Source organism: Hyperoodon ampullatus (genome assembly GCF_949752795.1).
Source record: "Hyperoodon ampullatus genome assembly, chromosome: 9".
Taxonomy (NCBI): Eukaryota; Metazoa; Chordata; class Mammalia; order Artiodactyla; family Ziphiidae; genus Hyperoodon; species Hyperoodon ampullatus.
Genome location: NC_136922.1, coordinates 22,478,741 through 22,504,241, shown reverse-complemented (window position 1 = coordinate 22,504,241; position 25,501 = coordinate 22,478,741). Strand labels below are relative to the sequence as shown.

The 25,501-nt window shown below is 49.9% G+C and overlaps 1 protein-coding gene across 1 annotated transcript in view; it reads right to left on the bottom strand.

Annotated features, from left to right (window-relative positions):
* CCM2 (CCM2 scaffold protein) overlaps positions 1 to 25,501 on the bottom strand; it is a gene marked incomplete at its 5' end in the record, with an annotated part of 55,107 nt that overhangs the window by 20,548 nt on the left and 9,058 nt on the right. The window contains 3 exon segments of the mRNA XM_079711783.1: positions 9,511 to 9,684; positions 15,719 to 15,862; positions 15,866 to 15,874. Of these exon segments, the coding sequence (XP_079567909.1) occupies positions 9,511 to 9,684; positions 15,719 to 15,862; positions 15,866 to 15,874 (327 nt within the window).

Below are 25,501 nucleotides of genomic sequence, written 5' to 3'. Positions count from 1 at the left end.
TGAGTGTACTTAATACCATGAAATATACACTTAAACAGTTAATTTTATGTTATACATATTTCACCACAATAAAAAAATCGTATCCTAGCTTCACTCAATAATTGCATTTGCTAAAAACCTTTTGAATCATAATCAGTATTATACTGTATATTAGTTACCACTTCTAGATGTGTATCATCCCAAATTATTAATTTTGCTTAAATTCAAATAGTAATAAAAAATATATTGACTACGTTGGGGTCATATAAAAGTGCCCTGGTGTTATCATGTCTGCAGGACTGTACAAGGATTGCCCCGCCTCCACATGGCCTGGGGGACAAAAGGTCACCACCACCGTCTTGCCTTTCTCAAAGTGCCACCACACTTCAAACTCAGGCTCACAGATCACCAAGAAGGATTCTACTTTCTTCACAGAGGTGAGTCCTCACTCATTGGAGATTTTTTTTGCTGTAACATATGTATTAGTAAAACATGTTTTGTCAAAAAGGAAAATTGCAGCTCTCATTCCTGCTGTAACTCCAGATGGGACAAAGTGTGCGTCCTGGGCAGTTCTTACAGAAGCCTTCCCCACCGTCCTGGGCAGTCCCCTGCCGGTCCTGACCAATGTGCAGCGCCCCCTTCAGCGACGTCAGGGACCAGCCCACACCCGCCGTGAGATGACATGGCGCGGCGTGCTGTGCCGATTAACTGATCATAGCACATTCAGGTCACAGCTGCAGAGGGATGAACGTGATGGAGCAACACAGACCAAGGGGACATCTGACTAGCGGTCACATCAGCCCCATCAGCCCTGGCAGCAAAAGCTGGACTGTCTTGGGCACCCGCTAACCCCACTGCCGTTCCTGTTGCCCTTATAGAGACTGCAGCCAACACAGGAACGTGCTGGTGAGCTCGTCACTTCGGTTCTAAACAGAGGAAAGTATTTCCAAAAATAATTGCTGATGAGATACAAGAGAAGTCCATTTTTATACTGAGCCGAAGTCAGCCTCCCTATAACATCCACCTATTTGACCTTGATCAACAAGTTTTCCACGGCAGAGCGTGGGCCCTGATGGAAGGGCAGGACTCTATGAGACGTGGGATGGGGACACCTAGGTAGATGCACTTGAGAACCTCAATCTCATATTCTTCTCAGCACTCTAGGCCTGCAGAAGTGGCCCAATCCCACTTGTTAGAAGCCACAGGACCCCCATACACACATACGCACACACACACACCCCTTGCTCAAAAACGACACACGGGCCTCACTGGGATGGGCACCTTTCATGACGATGCTGTTCTCCTCAGGGTCTGCCCCTTCCGCCCCTCCTGGCCATAAGACCTGTTCCTGGGATCAAATCTCAACATAGCACGATCGGGACCCGCTGGGAAGAGAGACTGAACACTGATGGAGCAGCAGGTGCCGGATGGAGGTGGATGGACCGCCAGCTGGATGAGCGTGTCTATGGGGCTCTGCACTTAACCCTGGTCAGGGGCCCGGACACGGCTCTCATGCACTGCAAGCACAGCTTAGAAGCTCAGCAAACACAAGGCCCATGTTAAACTCAGTGGAGATTGCAGAACTGCCGAGCCAACTGTGGATAAAGGTTCCAAAAGATGCAGAGAGGTGGGCCCGCTGGACGGGGTATACCGTGTAAGACCTGGAACCCCACGACTGCCCCTGCTACTTGGGAGGGCTGGGAGGACACCCCACCCTCAAGGATGAGCTGGAACGAATGGGCTGGCAGGGGTGCTGGCACCACCCAGCGGCTCGGCGGTGGCTGTTCTCAGGGGGAGAGCTAATGAGGGAGATGCTTTAGCACTAGGCTTCCTGGAGTGAGGGGGACGACAGGACCCTGCGAGAGCAGAAGCCCGGGGGCAGCCCTCAGCCACCAGGAGCAGGGCAGGCAGGCGTGCTCACTGCAGCGGGCGGCGACTGTAAATGGCCAAATGGCGGGGCGGGGGCTGGTATGCAGGCCCCACAGAGATGCAACTAGAGCAGAGGCGTTCCCAGGGGCAAGGGAGCTGCTGGGAGCCATGTACACAAACAAGGACACCACTGAGCGCCGTCTCTGACCCGGTTTCCAGTCCCAGGAAGTGCCTGAGGGAAAGGCCAAGCCCAGGAGAAGGAATCTGTAACACCCACACGAGTGTGCGCTGCAGCAACGCCCCCAGTTCCCTCCGAAGTGACTCACAGCCACTCACTTGAGTAACAGTACACGGGGGAAGGAAACTGTTCGAGGCTTGGAAGAGAGGGTCTGAGACAATGCTGAAAGGCAGGGGCCCAGACCACCGGCAAGGTCCTCTACAGGGTCGGGGCACATCCAGGAGGGGACACCTGCAAGGATGCCACACCTCCTCAGAACGCAGGGCACATCTGGAACCAACAGTCATTACACCACGCCTGGTCCGCAGTGGACAGAACGCATGGCTCTGGGCTCCAAGGTACGGCAGCAGGAGTGGCTCTGATCACCATCAATCCAAGAGACCCACTTGGGGAACGTGTGCTCCCAGCCCTGAAACTTTTGGCTCCATGTGTTTTGAGAGCCTGGCTCTAGGGGTAAAATGCTTCTACCAGGGGACACAAAAGGGATCTAAACTTAAAACCGCAGTCACCTCCTGATGCCAGGAGACAAGCAGACAAGCAAGCAGAGAAAGGTGGTACTGTGCTGCAGGGGCAACCGGCCCGGATCGTGATGAGGAGGTGGGGAAGCTGCTACATACTGGGGACAAAGAGGCGCCTGTGTGGCCTTTAGGGGCCCCTTACATGCCCGTAAGTGGGCAGATACACATCTTTTTCCTCTCCTCCATCCTGCTTCCTTCCCTCCCCTTCTCCTGAGAACACACCCTGAATCATCAAACACAATCTCCAGTTTCAGGCCCTGCTTCTAGAGAACCGAGACATCTCTGAACAAAGACAAGCGACAAACAGGGAAAACCTTAACACTAACTTCACCGCGAAGGGCAAACTCACCTACCACACTGAGCGCTAGGGAAAACGTATGGGAAAACCACCAACCACCCGACAGAAAAATGGCTGTAGAAAGACACTTAAGAGATCTGACTCGACCATACGAAAAGATACACAACCTCACTCGTAAGTACAAACTGCGAGGTAACAGACTATGACCATCAGACTGGCAAAGATCAAGAAGCCCGCATGTACACTGTGTGGCCCCTTAGAGTGTGGATGAACAGGCATTCGCCCAGACTGCCCGTGGTGTACACCAGCTTAAATCCCGCATGAAGGGCAACCTGGAAATGTCTGTCAAGACAAAAATAGCCAAGCCCTACACCCAGCAATTCTACTTCTGCAATTTATCCTAGAGGGTTAGTAAAATGTGTAACAGAGACAAATTAAATATGTATGAATAGATCACTGGTTACATAAAATACGGTACAGCCATTATAACAGGAGGGAAATGGACGAGGCAGCTTTATGTGCCCCAACCAACCAAGATATGTCGAGATATACTGTTGCGTGTAAACAACGAGGTGCAAAGTGTGCACTAGATAATCGTTTGGGAACAAATGCATGTGTGTGCTCAGATATGGACAGACCGCCCATGCAGGGACACACGAGAAACTGATGCCAATGGTTCTTTCCAGGGGCAGGGGGGTGGGGGGACTGGGGACCTCTCCTCACCAGGCATCTCCTTACCATCTGAATTTTGTACCATGTCCATAACTTACCTATTCAACTATCTGAATTTTGTACCATGTCCATAACTTACCTATTCAACTTTCAAAAATACAATAAATAAGAAATAACAAAGCTTATCAAGAAGCATCTTGGGTTTGGTATCACACATGTGATTAATTACCCGCTGCTGCCCCCCGAATTAAAAGCCAGAGTGTCGTTCACAGGTCCTGAGCCTGCACCCCTGCACCACCCTGGGCCTCATGGGGTCGAAACCCTGGGAAGGATGCTTCTGCTTTAAAAAAGCCGGGTGAGGATTCAATGAGAAAATGTATTTAAAATGTTAAAGTGTTGCCGTACAGGTAAGCATTCAGAAACGAGAAGCTACTGTGAAATGCCCCTCACCTTCGTGTTAGTAATGTTCAGTCTGAATACAAACTACTTTCCATAAAGAACTACACTCGAGTATGCGGGAGGAAAAGTCTCACCACTAGTGCATTGTGTTGTCGTCGCTGTTTTTATTTTTATCAAAGTGATACATGTAGGAAGTTTAAAAACGTAAATAGTCCCCAGAAGTGTGTAACAAAAAACAACCATCTGGTCCCAACCCAGGCAACCCTATAAACTGCTTCCCAGAGGCAGCAACTCCAGGGTCTTCTGGATCTAGGACCAACTTTCTAAGTAATGGTTTTACATTGCTACTGCCTGATTCATCAATCTAAGACATTAGCTGTTGATTTCCAGTTACGGCAGAGAAAGAGTTAACTCCCTTACATCACCACCCCCATTTCTTCCTTTTTTCTTACAATTTAGATAATTATTACTTAATCATTACTTGGTGCTTATATCCTCCTGTTAGGTACATTCTATTTCACCACTGTGCCAAGAGGTAGTGAAATCACAATTTTCTTTAAGCAGAGTCTTTAATTTTTTTTAACCTTTAACTCTAAGATAATTGTAAATGGCATGCAGTTGTAAGAAATAATACACAGAAGTCCACTGTACCCCGCACCCTGTTATACCCAAGGTAACATCTCGTGATCACCCAGCATCACAACCAGGAGAGTGACTACAAGGTCAGGTTACAGAACATTCCAATACAAGGTCCCTCTCACTTCTCTTTTACAGGCGCACCCACTTCCCACCCACCTGGTCTCCTCCTTAACCCCTAGCAAGCCCTATCGGTTCTGCATTTCAATAATTCTGTCATATCAAGAATGTTATACAAAGGGAATCATGCAGTATGTAGCTTTGGGGATTGGCTTTTTTCACTCAGCATAATTCTCTGCAGATTCCTGGAGGGTGCTGAAGCAATCAGTAAATCATGCCTTTTTACAGCTGAGTAGGGTTCCACGGTATGGATGCACATCATTTGTTTAACCATCTACCCACTGGAGGACATCTGGGGTATTTCCAGTTTTTGCCCATTATGAATAAAGCTGCTTTTAATATTCATGTATAGGTTTTTGTGTCAACACAGATTTTCATTTCCCTGGGATAAATACTCAGAGTGCAACTGCCAGGTCAGACGGTAGTTGCATGTTTAGTTTTTAAGGAACTGCCCACTTGTGTTCCAGAGCGGCTGCACCATTCTACACGTCCACCAGCCATGCATGAGTGACCTTCTGCATCCTCGCCAGCATCTGCTGTTCTCACTACTTATTTAACGTCAGTCCTCCTGTGTGGTGTGTAGTGATGTCTCCCTGTGGTTGTAATTTGCACTTCCCTAACGGCTAGTGAGGTTGAACATCTTCACGTGCTTATTCCCATCTGACTGTCTGCTTTGGTGAACTAAATGTCTCTTCATGACTTTTGCCCATGTTCTAATCAGATTGTTGGCTTTTCTACTATTGGGCTTTGACAGTTCTTTATATTTTCTAGATAAAAGACCTTTGGCAGGTAGGTGGTTTGCAGATATCTTCTCCCAGTCTGTAGCCTGTGTTTTCATCCTCCTAACGGAGTCCTCTGCAGAACAGAAGTTTTTAAATTTGATGAAGTTCAGTTTACCAATCATTCCCTTTTTGATGTCAGGTCTAAGGACTCTGCCTACCCTGGGTCCTGGAGATTTTCTCTTAGGTTTTTTTCTAAGAGTGTTAGAGTTTTACCTTTTCCCTTTAATTCCATGATCCATTCTGAGTTAATTTTTGTATAAGGTGTGAGATTTAGCGTGAGGTTCATTTTTGTCCCAATGGGTGTCCCACGGCTCCAGCGCCATTTGCTAAGAAGACGGTCCTTCCACTGACTTGCTTTTTGCACCTCTGTCAAAAATCAGTTGGGTGTATTTGTCTGGGTCTGTTTCTGGGTTCATGATGCTTTTCCACTGATTACTGTGTCAGTCCCTCTGCTGCTACCTCACAGTCTTCATTGCTGTAGCTCTAAAGTACATCTTGAAATCAGGCGGACTGATTCCTCTCTTTTAACTTTTCTTTTTCATACCATTCCAGCTATTCTACTTCTTGTGCCTTTCCATATAAATTTTAGAACACTTGTCTATATCTACAAAATATCTTGCCGGGATTTTGATAGGAAATGCATCAAACCTGTATATCGATTTGGGGAAAACTGACATGTTAACTAGGTTGAATCTTCCAATCCATGTACGTGGTATGTTTCTCCACTTATTCAGATCTTTGATCCTTTCATCCGTGTTGTGTAGTTTTCAGCGTACAAATCCTATACGTTTTGTTACGTTTATACCTAAGCATCTGTATTCACAACTGTAATATATTTTTTGCTTCGTACTGCCTGATTTTGGTATCAGGGAAATACTAACCTCACAAATGAGTTAAAAAGTGTTCCCTCCCCTTCTGTTTTTCTGGAAGAGACTGTGTAGAATTAGTGTTAACTCTTTAAACATATGATAGAATTTTCCAGAAACCACCTGGGCCTGGAGACTTTTTTATGGGAGTTTTCAAATTAGATATTTAATTTCTTTAATAGTTGCAGGACTATTCAAATCATCTATTTACTGGTGACCCGTGGCAGTCTGTGCTCTTCAAGAGACTGGTCTGTTTGCTGGCTGCTGTCTGAGGGTGCAGTCGCCTGTGGTGCTTTCATCAGACTTTGATTCTTCAGGGTCTCTTAGCACTTGAAGGATGTCGTCACTTCCTTCTGGCCCCGTGGTTTCTGACACGAAATCTATCATTCCGCTTTCCCTACAGGTAAAGTGTTCTTTCTCACTGCTTTCAAGACTCTGTCTTTGTCTTAATTTTCGGAAGTTTCACTACGACGTGTCTTGGTGTGGACTGCTTTGGGTTTATCCTGTCTGTGGTGAGCTTCTTGAATCTCTGAGTCTGTCTTTTACCAAATCACAGCAGTTTCAGCCATGATTCCTTTGATCAGCTTTTCAGGCCCACCCCACCCCGTCTCTTCTCCCTCCAGGACTCTGAGGACACAAGTGTCAGAAATCTGCTCTAGTCCCACAGGGGGAGGGGAGCACACTCTGTTACCAGGTGGAAGGGCTGACTCCCCACTGGCCTCCGCTGCCACCTGAGTTGGGGGGCTCCTCTTCCCTGCTGGACATGGTTGGCGTTCTGGCTCCCCAAGTGGCCCAATGACATGAGGGGTGGTGTGTGTCACACTGCTGCTGTCTGAGGGCAGAATTCCAGGCTCCCCACATGGTCTCCACTGACACCGCAGTTCCACTGGGGGTTCATCAGGGATAAAGCCCCCGCTCCCCACTCCGCCTTCTCTGGGGTGGGTGCTGGCCCCTACACAGTCTTTGCTGGTAGAGGCAGCAGCGGGGCCACAGATTTTTCAGTCACATTTGGTTGGAACTGAGCAGGTACTGTAAAACATTTTCTGTCCTGCTAAGCTATCTCTTTCCTGGTCCTTTGGCCAGAGAGAGTGAATTTTGTTGGGATTTTGTGTGCACCTGTTGGCTGCTCTGGGTTGCCAGCTTCTTCAGTTCCAAGCTTGGGATACATGAGGAAAAAGAGAACCGGGGCACTCACCAAAGGGGTCGCCCCTTGGGTCCCAAGGCCCCTGGATGGTCTGCCGTCACTCTACCTTTCAGAGTCTTCTTACGGTCGTTGTATATATAACGTCCAGGAGTTTTAGGTGTACTTAGTGAGAGGAATAGGGAAAAATATGTCGACTTCCTCTTCCTGGAAGCGGAAGTCCCCAACCTTTAAATTTTCCTGGTGTAATATGGGCCTACCCTTCCCTCCACTTGGTTTTCAATGTACACTTCTATCTTCCCAATTCTTCAGCAGCCTCGACTCCAACATATAAAACCATCTGTGTTCTCTTCTCCCAGAGCTGCCCTAGCCTGTTCCTCAGAGTCCCATCTTGGGAATTCCCTCTGTTCTTTTCCGTGCTTAGAGCCCCGGTTCTGGATCTGCATCTCCCACCTTCCTGGTGCGTCCTTGTGCTCTGAGGCAGCACGTCTCCCAGGAACCTCATCAGAACGGGCTCTGAGGGCTCACGTTTTAGAAACCTGACTGTCTGGTCATCATGACCAGAAAGGGACCCTCTCGTTCTGAGAATCATGTCTGTTGGTGAATTTTCTGCAAAATGTTCTTCCATTACTGTCTTAACAACTTCCTCCCACTCTCCTCCATTCTTTCTTCTTATGAGTCAGAGGTTGAACCTTCTGGATGGATCCTATCATTTTTTTCTCTCTCTCATCTTTTGTTTACTGATGTTTGATCTCCTTGTCTTTTGACCCCTCTAATGAATCTTTTACGACATATAATTAAGATCCTTTCATTCCAAAAGCTCGTCTCCACCTGTTATCCTGCTGTCTCACAGTTAATGGTATTTCCTCTTATCTTTCTGACAACATTCTGTATTTTTATTTTTCCCCCAGTTTCCGCACTGCTGCTGTTGCATTCACGTTTATGTCTTGTGTTTGTCCTGGGCTCTATCTTTAGATTAAACGTCTTCCTCAAACGTGCACGTCTCCCTGACTGCCCACGAAAGAGGCCGCGTGCACGGGCAGAGGTGCAGACTGTCAGCTTCTCTCAGGCCGGCTGGGGGGTCACCCCAGCGTCATTCGAGGCAGCACTTCTGCGGGTTGCGTGGCTTCCACATGAAAGCACCCCTCCGAGGATCCCCTTGTGGGAGAGGCCTGGTTGCAGGCCTATCTGGAAGCTTGAGGGACAGGGGGTGGGCAATTCTCACCGCTCCGGACACAGGCTTTGACTTAATCTGCTCATCTTCGCACTGGGTCTCTCCCCACCCTCCTCCGGGCCAGGTGTCCCCACGTCTAAAGCCCCCCTAGTGTCATGTCTCTACCAGGGAGACCTCCCACCTCCCCCTGTGGCAGGTGAGAGCAAACCCCTCCAAAAAGCCCACACTGTGCTTCACGCCCCCCCAGCCCCCGGGTCCAGCTGGACAGCTCTGCGTCCTCTGAGGGACACAGGTCCAGCTCCGTGGGCTCTGTGAACTCGTCACCCAACCTTCGTCGGCTCCCTCTGCAAGTTCATGGGCCTCTCTCATCACCACAGTCCCCCTTCCCATTCTCTCTGACTGCGCAGTTTTATTCATTTCTTTTCATGTAGTGTTTAGGGGAAGCGCTGACGATACACTAGTGCGCGTCATGTTTACCCACAAGTGGGCACGGGCTTTGACAGGGTTCAGGGGTCCGTGTCCTAGGCTGTGACAACGGCACACGGATTAGCTCTCAGCCTTGACCAAAGAACCAAAACACACGGCCAGCCTTTACAAGAAAGGAGGCAGCTTGCTACTGGAGAGAAAGCCAGAAATGGGGCCAGAAGACAGAGACCTGGGGTTTGGGCACCCAGTTATCGGACACACCACCGCAGGGGCACCACCGGGTGAGAGTCACCCGAGGTGTGAGTGGGGACGGGTCCCAGAACCGCGGCGTTTAGTGCATCAGGGGGCCTTTGCTGGCGACGGGCAGGCGGGTCCTGCGGCCGTGGACTTACCTTCACCTCCTTCTCGATATAGTCGCTCAGCAGTCTGTCGGGCTCGACGCGCTCAGGCAGGGACAGCACCACAGTGTGCAGAGGGCGCCTCTCTGTCACCTTCTCATGGGCTTTCTTATCTCTACTCTTTTCACCTTTTAGGAATACTCGTTTAAACGGCGACACAATTCCAGGCTGCAGGCAGAAACGGCAATGATTGGAGTTCATTATTCACAAAGGCTTTGCGCTGTACCCATGGCTAACAAGCGGAAGTGGCCAGAAGCACCATCACGGTCCCCGTGCAGACGGGCCGGCTACTGCCAGCCGGGGTGGGCCGGGCCCAGTGCTGCCTCGGGCACCGAGGGGCTGGCCCATGATCATGGACACTTACAAGGTCAAGGGCCAATTCTCAAGGTGAGTAAACTCAGGAGGCGCGAAGGGGCAGGAAGGGGGAGGTTCCCTCAGAGACAAAAATGCAGCGTTGCTCTCAAGTGATCTCCCGGGTCCGCTGGGTCACTTCCCTGCAGGGTCCTCGGAGAAGGCGGGGAGGCGCGGCCAGGGCTGTGGCATCAACAGGAAACTCAGCTCGACGGCCGCGAGGCCCGCCTCTTCCCTCTCCCGTAGGAACGCAGCACGCGCTCTGCTTTCCCCTCCCTCCGCCGGGGCCTCGGGGGCTCAGGGCGCTGACCAGCACCTGGGTGGCCTCACCCCGTGGTCAGTGTCTAGAGGGGCCTGGAGGCCAACCCTGCGATCAAAGTAAACCTGCAGAGGGAGAGCCAGGGACAGCGGGGAGAATAAAGTCAACCTCGCCTGCGGGCCCCAGGAAAAGGCCCAGGATTCCCTCCCTGCAGGTCTGTAAGAGCCCTCCAGGCCCTCCGTGGGCACAGATGTTCAGAGAGTCAGGCATGAGCACTGGGCACCTGCACACAGAGGCCAAAGGTGACCGCCTCCAGTCACGCAAAGGAACGTAAAACCAGAGAACACAAGATGCCAATGTGCAGCCTGGGCAGGGAAACATCACCGAACACAGCAGCGAAACCCAAAGGTGGTGACCCACACCAAACCGAGAAGTCACCTTCCATCGTCTTGTCTGTGATTCTGCAGCTCGCCTGCCTGGGCAGGACCCAACGCCAGACAGCGGCCGGGACCTAGGGCAGGCCTAGCTCTGACCAACACTTACAAGAAACAAATGCCTATGTCACCAAACACGTACCAAAAGCTCTTGTTCCTGTTTCTCCTCTGCAAGGGGGAAATTCAGCCACATGCCATATCCCACCCAAAACTATGCCTGTGAGGCGCCTCGGCAGCCCGTCAATCTCACAGATGGAGGATGGAGAGGGGCCCTAACTCCCTCACAAAGGCAGGTGAGGCCTCGTGGGTCTCCAGGAGGTCCTGCAGGGCCCGCCCCACACAAAACATGCCCTTAGCCACGTGGACCCCAGCATTCCTCCTGCTCCTTCTACAGCCGGAGCCCGGCTTTCCTCCTCTGCTTCTCGGCTTGCACTCCTTATCCCTGAGCACCTGGCCTTGGATAGCTGCCTTTTACCCCACTGATCCACCACAACTACTACCGGAGCGCCCCTCCTCGCGCTGGACACCCACCAAGTTCCCACTGCCCATCCCACTGCAGCCCCTCAGCACTTCGTGCTGCATGGGGGGCTGGGGGAATAATGCTGATGTGAGACCCTCGGGGCTGGGGAGGATCAAAGCTAGAGGACGTGCGTGTGGGGCTTCGTTTACTTCTCTCTGCTCCTGTTTACATTTGAAATCATCCGTAAGATTTTGTTTTTGAAGGATGAGTACAGTTCCTGCCTACAACTGCTTACACTTAAGCTGAGACAAGATAACAGCACGAAAGGTTAAGGGAGACAAGATAATCAAGCCCACCATCATAAGGAGAGCATCATCTCCACCGTCTCAGATGAACTACAGAGGAGAGAGGCGGCTCCTTGGAGGAGCCCGAGACGGCTGATCCCAGCCCTCAGACAGCCCGCCCCCGGGCCTGCTCAGGCTTCTTTCTCCTCCATCCCACAGGAGCTGTCGGCCCCAGCACAGATTCGGGGAGTGGAAGAGAGGGTGAGGCATTTCAGGTGAAATCCGGGGGCGGGGGGGTCTGGACCAGGTGACCACGATGTAGGACTCACGTGCAAACGGTGGGACACTGTCACCCGCCATTCGCCAGACAAGCACCGAGGGTAAAGTTGACACTGAGAGCTGAGTAACGTAAACATCACGTTTCGCCAGCGTGACGCAGGCAGGTCAGGCCCGGCCCTGAACCGTGACTGCCACGCTGGCTGGCGTCCGAGGCGGTCAAGGGCACACAGACGCCTCTTCGGTCCTGTTCTGCTGGACTGTGTATCTGCACTGAGAACCTCCGAGCCCCTGTGACGCGCAAGGCACTGCCCCAGGGCTGTGCAAGTACTGAGATGCGCGGTGCAACGTCCCAAAGTGGCCGGAGTAAACCTCTGTCCCTACACCATGTCTACCTGGTAACCTCACAAAGTTCACTCTCCCAAATCATAACCAGCACGGGCGCAGCCCACGGTTGATCCTGGGCCTGACGGCGCACGACAACAGCCCAGCTCGACCTGTTTGCTGCTCTACCTCGCTACCCCTCTACACCTGGGAGCAACAGGAAACCAGTTCTGAGACGAGGGGTTTGCCAAGGTCAGCCTCTTACCAAGAAGCCCGTGCCAAATCGCCAGGTCCACAGACCACATGCAACCCATGCCGTTATTTTACTGTTGAGGGACGGGTCGTAAAGTCACAGTCCGCACACAGAATCAGTCTGTGTGGCAAGGACCCAGAGCCCGAGTCCTGCAACCCACCTTAAGGAGAGACCCTCCGCCAGCCCATATGCCTCATGTCTGGCCCCTGCACAAGGAAACCAGGACGCCCACTGCAGACGCCTCCTACTGCTCAAGGATCAGCTTTCCCTATGCTGAGCCCCACTCCGCCTTCTGCTGCCTTTACCTCTTGGGAGTCAGCACCCTACAGGGGATGCCTGTGCCAGCCAGCATCAGGAAGGAAGGCCCTGTGGGGGGGTGAGACGGAATTCCCACCCTCAAGGTGGTCACCATCGAGCAGGGGGAGATAAGCCCAGAGCAGATGAACAGGGACTGAATCCATGATGAGAACTGCCAGCCAGGTGCCTCGAAGGTGTACTTTAGGGCCCAAATGCCCTGTTTTTAAAGGAGCTACCCTGGCAACAAGGCACGGCCCCGTGAGGCCCCGTGACGAATAATGGCGCCTGCCCTCCACTGCTCACAGGCTGGCGGAGGCGAGAGGAGCCGCCCCAGAACCCAGGCTGCACACGAGACCACCTGGCCAAGCATGAACTTGGCATCAGACACAGCTTCCCTACCTCAGTCCTCAGTGTTGCATACCCCAGGCATCATGTGCTTTTTTTTAACATCCCAAATAAGTTCAACCGGTGGATGAGCCTCCCTAGAAAGTGGAATATTGAAACCATTATGTAAAGAGATGCACCCCAGCAAACCTGCAGCTTTCCTCTGTCGCCTCGCCCTGTTTCAGCGCAGAACGGGGGCGGCTGCTCCACCCGAGGACAGCAGGCGTGTGACACAGGAGGTGCGCGCCCCACTCCCGCTGCAGGAGCTGGAAAGTAGACACGGCTGGGAGCTGGGGGATGGCAGGCACAGTGGGGGCCCCTCAGCTTTTCCAGAAACACAATGAACAAGAGGGCACCTCAGGATTTTGGAGCCTATGTTGCTTTTAAACATGAAAATGTAAAAGAAAGTTCTGCTTGAAAAAAATAAACTGAGAACAATTAAGAATATTCTGGGACTTCCCTGGTGGTGCAGCGGGGTTAAGAATATACCTGCCAATGCAGGGGACACGGGTTCGAGCCCTGGTCCAGGAAGATCCCACATGCCGCGGAGCAACTAAGCCCGTGCGCCACAACTACTGAGCCTGCGCTCTAGAGCCCGCGAGCCACAATTACTGAGCCCACGTGCCACAACTACTGAAGCCCACGTGCCTAGAGCCCATGCTCCGCAGCAAGAGAAGCCACCACAGTGAGAAGCCCACGCACCACAAGAAAGAGTAGCCCCCACTCGCCACAACTAGGGAAAGCCCACGTGCAGCAACAAAGACCCAACGCAGCCAAAAATTAATTAATTAATTAATTAATTTTAGAAAAAGAATATTCTGATGCACAGAATCAGGATTCCATTAAACGACTGTGGATTCTTTAATTCACTGGAATAGCCTCCAAATCAATACAGAGTTTTAAAAAGTGGTTTTAACCCGTGCAATTGTTCATCCTTCACTCAACAGGTATTTTCACTGAGCGCCCATGTTCATCATCACCGAAATGATCTTGCCATCTTTGACCCCAAAAGACAAAAGGAGCAATTTAGCCCCTGGAAGGAGCACAATGCCAAGCACGGGTTCTCTTCGTGAATGGAGCCCTGGCACCGAGTGCCACCCGGCATCCACCTGTGCCCGAATCTCTCGTGAAGAAACGGGGGCCCTGAGTGTTGAAGGAACCAGCCGAGGGTCCGAGGCACAGATCCAGGGAGGGGATGCGGGGCCCCGGCGGCGCTGTCCGGCATCTGCAGACTTCTCACACGGAACACACGCTGCTTCCTAGAACTGAGCAGAACTTCTGAACTGCCTCAGAAGTGATCCCTAGAGGCTTACAGTATTCTTCCAATATACGTTCCATCTTATGCTTGAAACAACTTTTGAAGTTGGAAACCTCAAATGCAGCTCTTCAACACACACACACACACACACACAAACTCTGGCCCACTTAGCGCTTTCCTAGAGGAGGGAGCAGGGGCCAGGCTGGCCTTGGGTATTGTTAGATTAAAGCCTGACTTAGCATCTCACTTGGGGTGACCAGGCTCCGAGTAACTGCATCTCCTAAACAAATTCACAGAGGCTAACTTCTCCGTCAGAGTGTCTGTTTATTAATTTACAATAAGAAATGCGTGTGCTGAAGGAACCAGCACAACTGCTCACGGGACAGTGGCCTCTACTTGCGGACCAAAGTGAATAATAAGGTGACATACACCAAGTCACTCCATGTGCACAACGCTCAGCCCAGCGCGTTCTAGAGAAAGCGTGTGGCAGTGAAGGAAGGAAATACGCACTGGGCACCTCGAATGCCTCAGTATGGTGTTCAGGCACCCTTACCTACTCCTTTAGTTAATAACACAAGACTGCCCCAGAACAAAGGCTTCAAGTGCAATGCCCTGGGGTCCTTCAGTTCGGCATTCAGCAAACGTCTAATGGGCACTTGGCATGTACCCGGCACTGGGGCTGCACCTCGAGGGACCCCCTTCCCTGCCCCAGGGCCCCTTCTGCTGAGGGAGAGAGAGGGGGACTGCTCGGCGGGGATCAGGCTCTGGAGGGCTGCGGGACAACACCAGGGAGAGACATCCAGGCCAAAGCGTGGGCTGGGCAGAGCCACTGTCCAACTGTCCAGCTGGGCAAGGCAGCGGCTACTCCCCAGATTCACCCCTGCCCAGGTGCACGAGGCACCCCGACAAATCCTCTCCTATAAGCACCACTGTTTAAAACTGCATCTCAATGTTGCCTATCTTAACTCCAACTCCCTGTAACGCAAGTCAACAGATTCACTATCTTTTTAAAAAGAAAGTTAAGCACTTAAGCGCCTACCAACAGAAAAAGAGCCTTTCTTAGGTGCCGCAGAGGCCCAAATAAGGAGTACGACACAGCCCGCGCCCCAGGACCTCCTACAGACCTCAAGTTCCCCATCTCAGGACTAGGCGTGAACCTGACCTCCCCCACTGCAGCGGTCTGCTCCGGTGACACACACTGCGCCTGACCGTCCACACGGCGGCCGAGGCCACTCCTGCCGGGCACGCGGCGCCCCTCCTCCTGCCTCAGGCGTCCCGGGTGAAATTCCAGGCGCGAGTCTGCACTGTGAGCGTGCTCTTTTTTGACCTCTTCCCTAAATCATTTTCCAACTCAGACCTTGGGTCCTGACTACAAATCTACATGAACGTCACTCTTCCTCAGCAGCCCTGACATCCGCAGCCTCTGACTCCTTAAGTGAAGATGGACGAACCCAGCAACCTACAAACAGCTCCTCATCTTGCTCACTTCGCTGGCCACTAGGGCTGCCCGTTCTCAGACCCGGAAGCCAGCAGGAACCCTCCACCCCACCTTCCCAAAGCAAAGGTCACAAGACCCAAACAGTCATCCTAGATGGCTCTTTCCACGCTGGGTTTGCACCTACCTCGCTCTCCATGGACCACCCCGCTGGAAAGGCTGCGTGAGGAGGAATTTCTCTGGAGGAATTCTGCTTCCTCCCCCTCTGCCGACAGTTACTGTGCATTCTCCTCTGTTCACTTCTGAGCTTGTTGAAAAATATGGTCAGATGTTAGCCCTCCCTCTGAAAAAAACATGTGAATGAACAGGAAGACCAGAAACCACAGCTTCCTTCTGCAAACCCCACTGAAGCTGTTTACAGTTTTTAAAAAAAGTTTCAGGCAGGCAACACCCTAAAACTGCTGGCAAAATCCAAACAGGCTGCATGCACGAAAAGACGTAAAGTAAACCCACACATCTTCATACTAAACCAGCACGTCTTCTACCTAAACCTCCGCATCTCCTTACTGAACCAGCCCATCTTCTAATTAAGCTTGCACACCTCCTTACTGAACCAGCACATCTTCTAACTAAACCTCCACATCTTACTGAACCAGCACATCTTCTAATTAAACCAACACGTCTTCTTACTAAACCAGCCCATCTTCTTACTAAACCAGCCCATCTTCTTACCAAGTCAGCAGATCTTCTTAGCAAACCAGCCCATCTTCTTAATGAACCAGCACATCTTCTAATTAAATCAGCACATCTTCTTACTAAACCAGCCCATATTCTTACTAAGCCAGCCCATCTTCTTACTAAACCAGTGCACAGACTTACTAAACCAGTGCATCTTCTTACTAAACCAGTGCACAGACTTATTAAACCAGTGCATCTTCTTACTAAACCAGCCCATCTTCTTACTAAACCAGTGCATCTTCCTTACTACCTCTAGTACGCAGAGCCCATGGGTGGCCTCCCCACATTTCTAGCCAATACTGTGTAGTCAGTTGAAGGACATTGTTTTGCAAGTCCGACCATTCTGCAAATCCAAACGACAAAGTTAGAAAGAGTAAGCAAGCAAGCTGAGAGCACTGCTGGGGCTCCCCCTCCCGACGTGCGTTGTCACCTGTGTGGTGGGACCCACCGACCTGGCTGTTTCCGGCCGGCTGTTGCCTGCTTCAGGGCACAGCAGTCCAGGGGGCCTGTGCAGAGCACACCTTCTCCATGACCGTCAGCCTACAAAAGCCTCTACCTGCCTCCAGGACTCCTGCGTTTGAGATGCAACTTTGAAACTAAAGAGTATGTCCTTGAGCAAGCTCACTTTAACTTCTTCAGGGTCAAATCTGATCCTGAAAAGGAGAAGTTGGGTTTGTTGACGTTGAAGACCCTTACACTCTCTAGATGTTCCAGAATGGCTGCAAATAGGAGAGGCTACTTAATTAACTGTTCTGGTTAATTAGAGTGATGATTTAGAGTGACCATATTCACAGCTCAAAACATAACAAATATAATACAATTTTACTGACATTAGATTTATTAATATTAGATTAATATTAGATTTGATTTGATCAAAGTGTTAATTTTCAACAGTTCTCTGCCCATAAAAATGGCTATTTCATATGGTTCAATTGAAACTGTAACAAAGTTTAGTATTTCTTGATTCAGAAAAGACTGGTTCAGACCAATAATTTCATGCCTCAGTTACTACACATGCCGCAGATGTAGAAAGCACAGTAAACCGGGTAAGGAGTACTGCACTAGATTTGTGTGAATAAACATCTGGTATTGACTGGACTATCCCTTTATCTCTTTAGACACACAGGGCACCGTGGGTACTGTCTGGACTCCGCTTCCTCCTTCTTTCTAAAAGCTGCCCCTGCAGAGCAGGATCAGGTAGCCCTGAGGGAAAGGGAACCAGGAGTGAGATTCAGAGGCCTCAGGAGGTGGAGCAGCCCCCAGGACGTATCTTGGTGACTGTGGGGCCTGAGTCCACTGCCTGCTCCCCATCAGGTCCCCCTGCATGCAACACACAGCCCACCCTTCCAAAGTCCCAGAGCTGCCCCTCCCGGGGAAACACAGGAAACGAAAGGAAGCCCACCAGCTGCACATACAAGCCAACCTGTCCTGCTTTCACAGATACAATGATTAACAGGGTCAGCATGGAAGAGAAAGGGCAGGGAGCACAGGGGGCAAAGGAGAGACTGGATGGGGGCTTAAATTCTAGAGGGTTTAGAGGCATTTGAGGAGAACAGCATCCACAAATACAGCCAAGAGAGAGAGACAGAGACAGACAGAGCAAACAAGAAAGGTATCTTAGAAATTACATATATGATCGCCAGAATAAAGAGTTCAATAGAAGGGCTGAATAATAAAATGGGTGTAACTGAAAGCCAAATTAGTGACCTGGAATACGGTGGCACTTTTACAAATGAACATTCCAATCAACTTGATGATCGACAGCACTAACTCTGAACCCCAATTAAGCAAAATGTTAGCGCCCCCAAAAGAATTCCATTCCTATTAGGATTGAGTCACAAAAAAATTGTACTTAGTGATGATCATACTTTGAATTTCATCAATGAAAATGTGGAAATTTGTTTTCTCTCTTCTGATGTGATACCTACTTAAAACCCTGAATGTTACCTCTTGGCCCATAAAGCCTAAAACATTTACTATCTGGTCCTTTACATTAAAAACTTGCCAACTCTATCCTAGAACATAAAGCGAAAGATGAAAAATAAGAAAATATTGGGACTTCCTTGGTGGTGCAGTGGTTAAGAATCCGCCTGCCAACGCAGGGGACACGGGTTCGAGCCCTGGTCCGGGAAGATACCAATGCCGCGGAGCAACTAAGCCCGTGCGCCACGACTACTGAGCCTGCGCTCTAGAGCCTGTGAGCCACAACTACTGAGCCCACGTGCCACAACTACTGAAGCCCACCGCCTAGAGCCCGTGCTCTGCGACAAGAGAAGCCACCGCAATGAGAAGCCCATGCACCGCAACGAAAAGTAGTCCCCGCTCCCCACAACTAGAGAAAGCCCCGTGCAGCAACAAAGACCCCATGCAGCCAAAAATAAATAAATAAATAAATTTCTTTAAAAATTAAAAAATAATAATAAAGATTAAAAAACAGCCACAGTGGCATTATTTTGCTTTAAAACTTGACAGGAATTTTTTTTAATCTTCAACTATCCAATTGGTGTTCAAATTTTTCACCAACAGACTCACTTTTTTTTTTTTAATAGTTTGTTCAAATCAAGATGCAAATCAGGTCCATCAATAGACTGCCCTGAGCCGACACAATTCTTAAGTCTCTTGATGCATTTGTTAAATAGCCAGGGCAGGTTGTCCTGTATAATATCCCACTTTCTGGCTCCTTCAGGCTGTATCTCTGTCAGAACTTTGAGGATGCTTCTCAGCCCCTGCATTTCTTGTAGACCAGTGGTTAGATCGTGAGGCTTTATTTAACTCAAGTGTGATGTTTTTTCAAGAATGCTTCCGGGCTTCCCTGGTGGCGCAGTGGTTGCGAGTCCGCCTGCCGATGCAGGGGATGTGGGTTCGTGCCCCGGTCTGGGAAGATCCCACATGCCGCGGAGCGGCTGGGCCCGTGAGCCATGGCCGCTGAGCCTGCGCATCCGGAGCCTGTGCTCCGCAACGGGAGAGGCCACAGCAGTGAGAAGCCCGCGTACCGCAAAAAAAAAAAAAAAAAAAAAAAAAAAAAAAAAAAAAAAAAGAATGCTTCCATCAGGGGGCACATAATATTGGGCAGTGACCTGTCACTGACGGCTGTGGCCTGGCCCCTTTGTCTCACAGTTGGATATTTTTCAACAGTCTGGTTCCACAATTCCTTCATCATTTATTAGTGGAAACATTTACATAAAGAGACCTTTTCCCACCTCGACTACTTGGTCACCCTGAGGTACAGATCATTCAGAAAAGTCAAGTTAAATGCATCATCCTTCCTCTTCAGCAATGCTGCTTCCTTGGAATCGCCGGAGCTAAACAATCCATTAGTCATCATCTTATGGACGATCCAATTGTCCCGCCCCGGCCAGCGGCGGCCTCTTCAGTGGACCCTGGCAGCTGCTGAGGGCTCCTCAGACCTGGAATTGGCCACTGCTGCTTCTAGAGAAAAGTGCTGTTTCAGGCCCACTACCACTCACCGAGGGCGTTCACTGCGCCTGGGACTTGGCACCAGAGAGAGTGAGGAAATAAGCACTTTGTGTTTAAGAGAAAAACCTCATGAATTCACAGTGGTATTTCCAATCCAAAGTAGGATGACAGGGTTATTGATCACATACTTTGGTATTATCTGCACCCACCCACTCCTCCTACGGTGAAAGCCAGTGTGTCATGTTGTTAATGTAACTACAGCTCCACTTCATCCTAAAACATACGGAACAGTGACAATAATACCAGTATTGTTACTAATAAAATGATTACTGAAAACAATTTGCTTCAAGTTTTTTTGTTGCTTTTCTTGTCCTTAGTGCATGTCCCACTGCCGGCCTGCTGTCGAATTTCTATGATTTCATTACCTGAAATAACTCTTTTCTGTGGGGTTATGTCTTTTGTTTGTTTTTGCCATTTTTACTAATCCTTTGCTTTTGATCTTTTTAAGTAATTTTTTTTTTTAATGTTTGGATTCAATTGTAATCCAAACTCACAAGGCCCATGCTGAGAGGTGAGCCCCTCCCCTCTAGATAATCATCTAAGATAGGGCTCCACGCTTCACCCTCCCACCCTGGCCCGCTGTGAGGCTGCAGCACGGTTTAGCGAGCCTGCACCCCAGGGATGGAATGAGGCCAAAATGAACAGCCTGGTGCACAAACTGCCTCGTGTTTTTGCCAATGTTTCCTTGGGGGAGGTTTCGGGAAGTGGGATGCTGGGTCAGTCACGGAACCAGAGTTCAGCCAGACATAGCCCCTTATGCCCTGTCAGGAGCTATGCTGGCCGGTTCCTCATGCCCGACCAAGTAGGGATGGTCTGCTGGCCTGAAAGGTGAGAAAAGGTAGCTCAGTGTGCTCTTAATTTGCATTTCTCTTATTATGCAAGAGTCTGAGTTGCCTTTTCACACATTTAAAAGCCATTTGAGTTTCTTTTTCAGTGAACTGTCTGTTCCCATCTCTTGACTTGTTTTTTCCTCTCAGGTCCTCAGCCTTTGTCTTCCCTATTTTTAGAAGCACCTTATATATGGGATATTTACTTTTTGTTTTATAAGTTGTAAATATTTTTTTCTCAATTTGTTGTCTTTTTACTTTGTTTATGTTTATGTTGTCAGATCTGGTCTTTCCCCTCCTTGCTCTGAATTTTGAATAATAGTTAAGAAACTTTCCTCAGGAATTCCCTGGTGGTCCAGTGATTAAAACTCCATGCTTTCACTGCTGAGGGCCCGGGTTTGATCCCCGGTCGGAAAACTAAGATCCCACAAGCCACGCGATGCGGCAAAAAAAAAAAAAAAAAAAAAAGTTTCCTCATCTCCCAGATCATTGAAGGATTCACCCATGTTTTTGCCTAGTACCTCTATGGCTTCATTATTTTTGCTTTTATTTAAATCTCTGAACCACCTGTTGTTCACCCTTGTGTACACTAGGAAGGATGGATCTGATTTCATCCTTTTCCACACGTTTGTCCAGTTACCCCAATATCACCCATTACTCAGATGTCCCCACTGCTATGAACCACCATTTTACTGGCACTCAAGTTTCCCCATGGAGGGCGGTCTGTTTCTGTATTTTCTCCTCTGTTCCTGCAGCTCACCCCGGGACAACCCCACCGCTTCAATCGGGGGCGACACAGCACGACCCGATCTGGGGTTGTTCCCTCATTGTTCTTCTTCTTCAGAGATTGTCCTTGCTTGTTCGTAACAAAAAATGAGCTTTAAGTCAAGTGGTCTCACTCCATTAAGAAGCCTGACGGTATTGTTATTGGGATCACGTTAAAAATTAATTCAGGGGCTTCCCTGGTGGCGCAGCAGTTGAGATTCCGCCTGCCGATGCAGGGGACACGGGTTCGTGCCCCGGTCCGGGAAGATCCCTCATGCCGCGGAGCGGCTGGGCCCATGAGCCACGGCCGCTGAGCCTGCGCGTCAGGAGCCTGTGCTCCGCAACGGGAGAGGCCACAGCAGTGAGAGGCCCGCATACCGCAAAAAAAAAAAAAAAAAAATTAATTCAGGGAGAGCAGACACAGTCATGATGCCACTATCCCACCCGAACACAGGTGTCTTCCACTTCTTCAAGTCCATGTTTGTGTGTTGCAGGAGTTTTTCTTATAGAGATTTTGGATATTTCTGTTCATTTTAACCCTAAGGTAGGTACTTGTAATCGTAAACAGGATCTTCTATTATACGCTGGCGTTCCAACAGGACGAAGGGAAAAGCCAAGCTGGCTGGAGGGGCTGTAGAGCAACTGGGCGGGAGGAGACGGCAACTGATACAAGAGCCCAGCCTGGGGTGCGGGAACTGGGGAGCTGGGGTACGTGGGGAGGAGGACGAGGACCCCCAGGCCCCACATATTCCTGTGTTGTTGACTTGAACGCTGACTGTGGTTTCTGCATTTGAGCTGCACCAGCTGTTTCCATCGGCCCGTGTAACTGGGCGAGAAGCTACAGAGGCACTGGTGGGAGGGCCTGGAGGCTGGTGTAGGTGACCCTGCACGGCAAGTTTTGCCAAATGCACGGCAAGAGGTGCTGCCACCCCTAAAGGGGCCAAGACGCACTACTGAATCCATGTCTGGGCCCGAGGTTCCACCCAGTCAGGGTAATAGAAGCCACTGGTGCATGGAGCCCTCAAACAGCAGGGCCGCTGTCCCCATACCACCCGGCATGGCAACCGGGCCTGAATATGCTGCTGCCACTGATGGCTCCCCATGTGCCATCTCAGACACCACCAGTGCCTTCTGAAAGAAAGCTGTGTCCTCTGGGAAGAAAACAAGTCAGTCTGCCTACACCTGGCAAAGTGAACAGCAGACTTTACTGCCTGAACTCTCCATCGCTGCCCAGCCAGCACCGGCCAAGTGATGGTGGGACTTCACTCTTGTGGGAGTCGCAGCAGACTGATGGCTCCCAGAGAGAACCACCTGCGAGGGTTACGTGCCACCCACCCACCTCTGTCTAAAGGGGCAGGTCATGAGGAGAGCAAAGCCCAAGGCCTGGCTTCCCCGGGTCACCTGTGGGCCATCTGGACAGCCTCACGGACAGCACGTCACACTCTGACCCCACAGCCACTAACAGAGAGGATGCCAATCCCTGATGGCCCCTTGGGATACAGAAGGCGCTTCTCCTGTAAGGACAGGAGCACCCAAGGTGGGAATGGGATGGGGAGGAACACTCACTGAAGGAAAAATGATGACAGCTCGACCACAATTCGAACAAGTTCTCTCCCAACTGCATTCTCATAAGGTGAGACCCGGCCCAGACATGCCCAACAGAAAGAACACCTCCACTTAAAGGTAAAACCCATGCACTTCCATAAACAGGAGGCTGCACGTGGTCTGGGCCCAGAGGAAGCAAGGTCCACTACCTAACCCACACTGCTGACTCAGGTAGAGCCTCGCCCACCAGACTGGACCCAGGTCACGGAGGGTAAAGCCTGCCTCACTTCTGAGGTGCATGATCCATGGAAGGCTGCAGCTGCCTGCATGACTGATCATGAGTGTCCCACAGTCCAACGCACTGGACACACTGACCAAGGGGCAAACATCCAGGTTCCCGGCTGCAGGACAGATGTGACAACCTATCCATGCATCGAATCTTCATGGACCCCACGTAAGCACCCACAAAGGAAGCGCTGCCATGGGCAAAGCCAACAAGCATCTCCACTAGAGCCTGACCCCCTGGTGATGGGCGACCAGAAGAGACTGGTGCAGCCAAGAGGACGGGCTTTGGAAACCTATCCGCATCCTTGGTGAGCACGTAGTCAGGAATGTGATGGAAGCAACACAGGAGATGCGTACACGGACACCGAGCACCTGCTGAGCGTAAGGGATGGGCAGTGCAAATGCAACTCCACCTCCATAGAGGCCACCACCTCAGCGCTAATTCTGCTAAGGAATTAGTGGGAGTTCCTGGGCCAGTTTTGAAATTTCTCTTAAGTTTGAAATTATTTCAAAATAAAAAGATTCTTAAAAACACACATCAGGGCTTCCCTGGTGGCGCAGTGGTTGAGAGTCCGCCTGCCGATGCAGGGGACACAGGTTCATGCCCCGGTCCGGGAAGATCCCACATGCCGCGGAGCAGCTAGGCCCGTGAGCCATGGCCGCTGAGCCTGCGCGTCTGGAGCCTGTGCTCTGCAATGGGAGAGGCCACAGCAGTGAGAGGCTCGCATATCACAAAAGAAAGAAAACAAACAAACAAAAACACCACACATTAAAAGAATAAACATTTTACAAGGGCACACAAACAAAAGGACCTGCATCAAATAGGTTAAGGATGGTTGCCAATGAAGGAGAGGCATGAAAGAGTGAGGACTGGGGAATCAAAGAAAATGGATAAGTGAATAAATAAAACCAACAGAAAGCACCAGGACTTCCCTGGTGGCGCAGTGGTTAAGAATCCGCCTGCCAATGCATGGGACATGGGTTCGAGCCCTGGTCCGGGAAGATCCCACATGCCACAGAGCAACTAAGCCCGTGCGCCACAACTACTGAGCCCACGTGCTATAACTACTGAAACCTGCGTGCCTAGAGCCCATGCTCCGCAACAAGAGAAGCCACGACAATGAGAAGCCTGCGCACTGCAACAAAGAGTAGCCCCCGCTCACCACAACTAGAGAAAGCCCGCACACAGCAACAAAGACCCAATGCAGCCAAAAATTAATTAATTAATTAATTAATTAATTAATTTTTTAAAAACCAACTTTTAAGTGCACTTTGGAAAATAAAATCCAAAATTATTAGCAAATGCCATTTTCATCTACCAGCTTGGCAAATATTCAACAGCTTGGAAACATGCCATGTGGGCAAAGATATTAAAAAACAAGATATTAAAAAACATCATAGGGCTTCCCTGGTGGCGCAGTGGTTGAGAATCTGCCTGCCAATGCAGGGGATACGGGTTCGAGCCCTGGCCTGGGAAGATCCCACATGCCGCGGAGCAACTGGGCCCGTGAGCCACAACTGCTGAGCCTGCGCGTCTGGAGCCTGTGCTCCGCAACAAGAGAGGCCATGACAGTGAGAGGCCCGCACACCGTGATGAAGAGCGGCCCCCACTTGCCACAACTAGAGAAAGCCCTCACACAGAAACGAAGACCCAATACAGCCATAAATAAATAAATAAATAAATAAATAAATTTATTAAATAAATTAAAAAAACATCATAAATTGCCGTTAAGAATAAAAACTAGGAACTTCCCTAGTGGTCCAGTGTCTAAGACTCTTCCACACTCCCAGTGCAGAGGGCCTGGGTTCGATCCCTGGTCAGGGAACTAGATCCCACGTGCCACAACTAAAGATCCCACATGCCACAACTAAAGATGCCGCATGCCACAACTAAGACCCCGAGCAGCCAAATAAACAAATATATTTTTTTTAAAAATAAAGAAAAAGAAAACCTGGAACAATCACTATGGGGAACAATGTGTCAATATCTATAAAATTACACATGTACGTATGCTTTCCTGATAATTGCATTTTCAGGAATTAATCCTATAAATACATTTACACACATGTGAAAGGTTGGTAGAAAGCTAATATCTGCATTTTTTGTTAGAGCAAAATGACAACCTAAAAGTCCATAAACAGGCTACTGTTTAAATGAATTATATTAATCCACAGGAGAAAATGCCATTCAGCTCTAAAAAAGAATAAAGAAACTACATACCCATAATGAAAGAGCTCCAGAAAATACTGTCAAGAAAAAATAACACCGAAGAGGTTCCTATTTGCAAAAGAGAGGAGTAGATTGTATCAGAATAACTTTCTCACCAATCAGG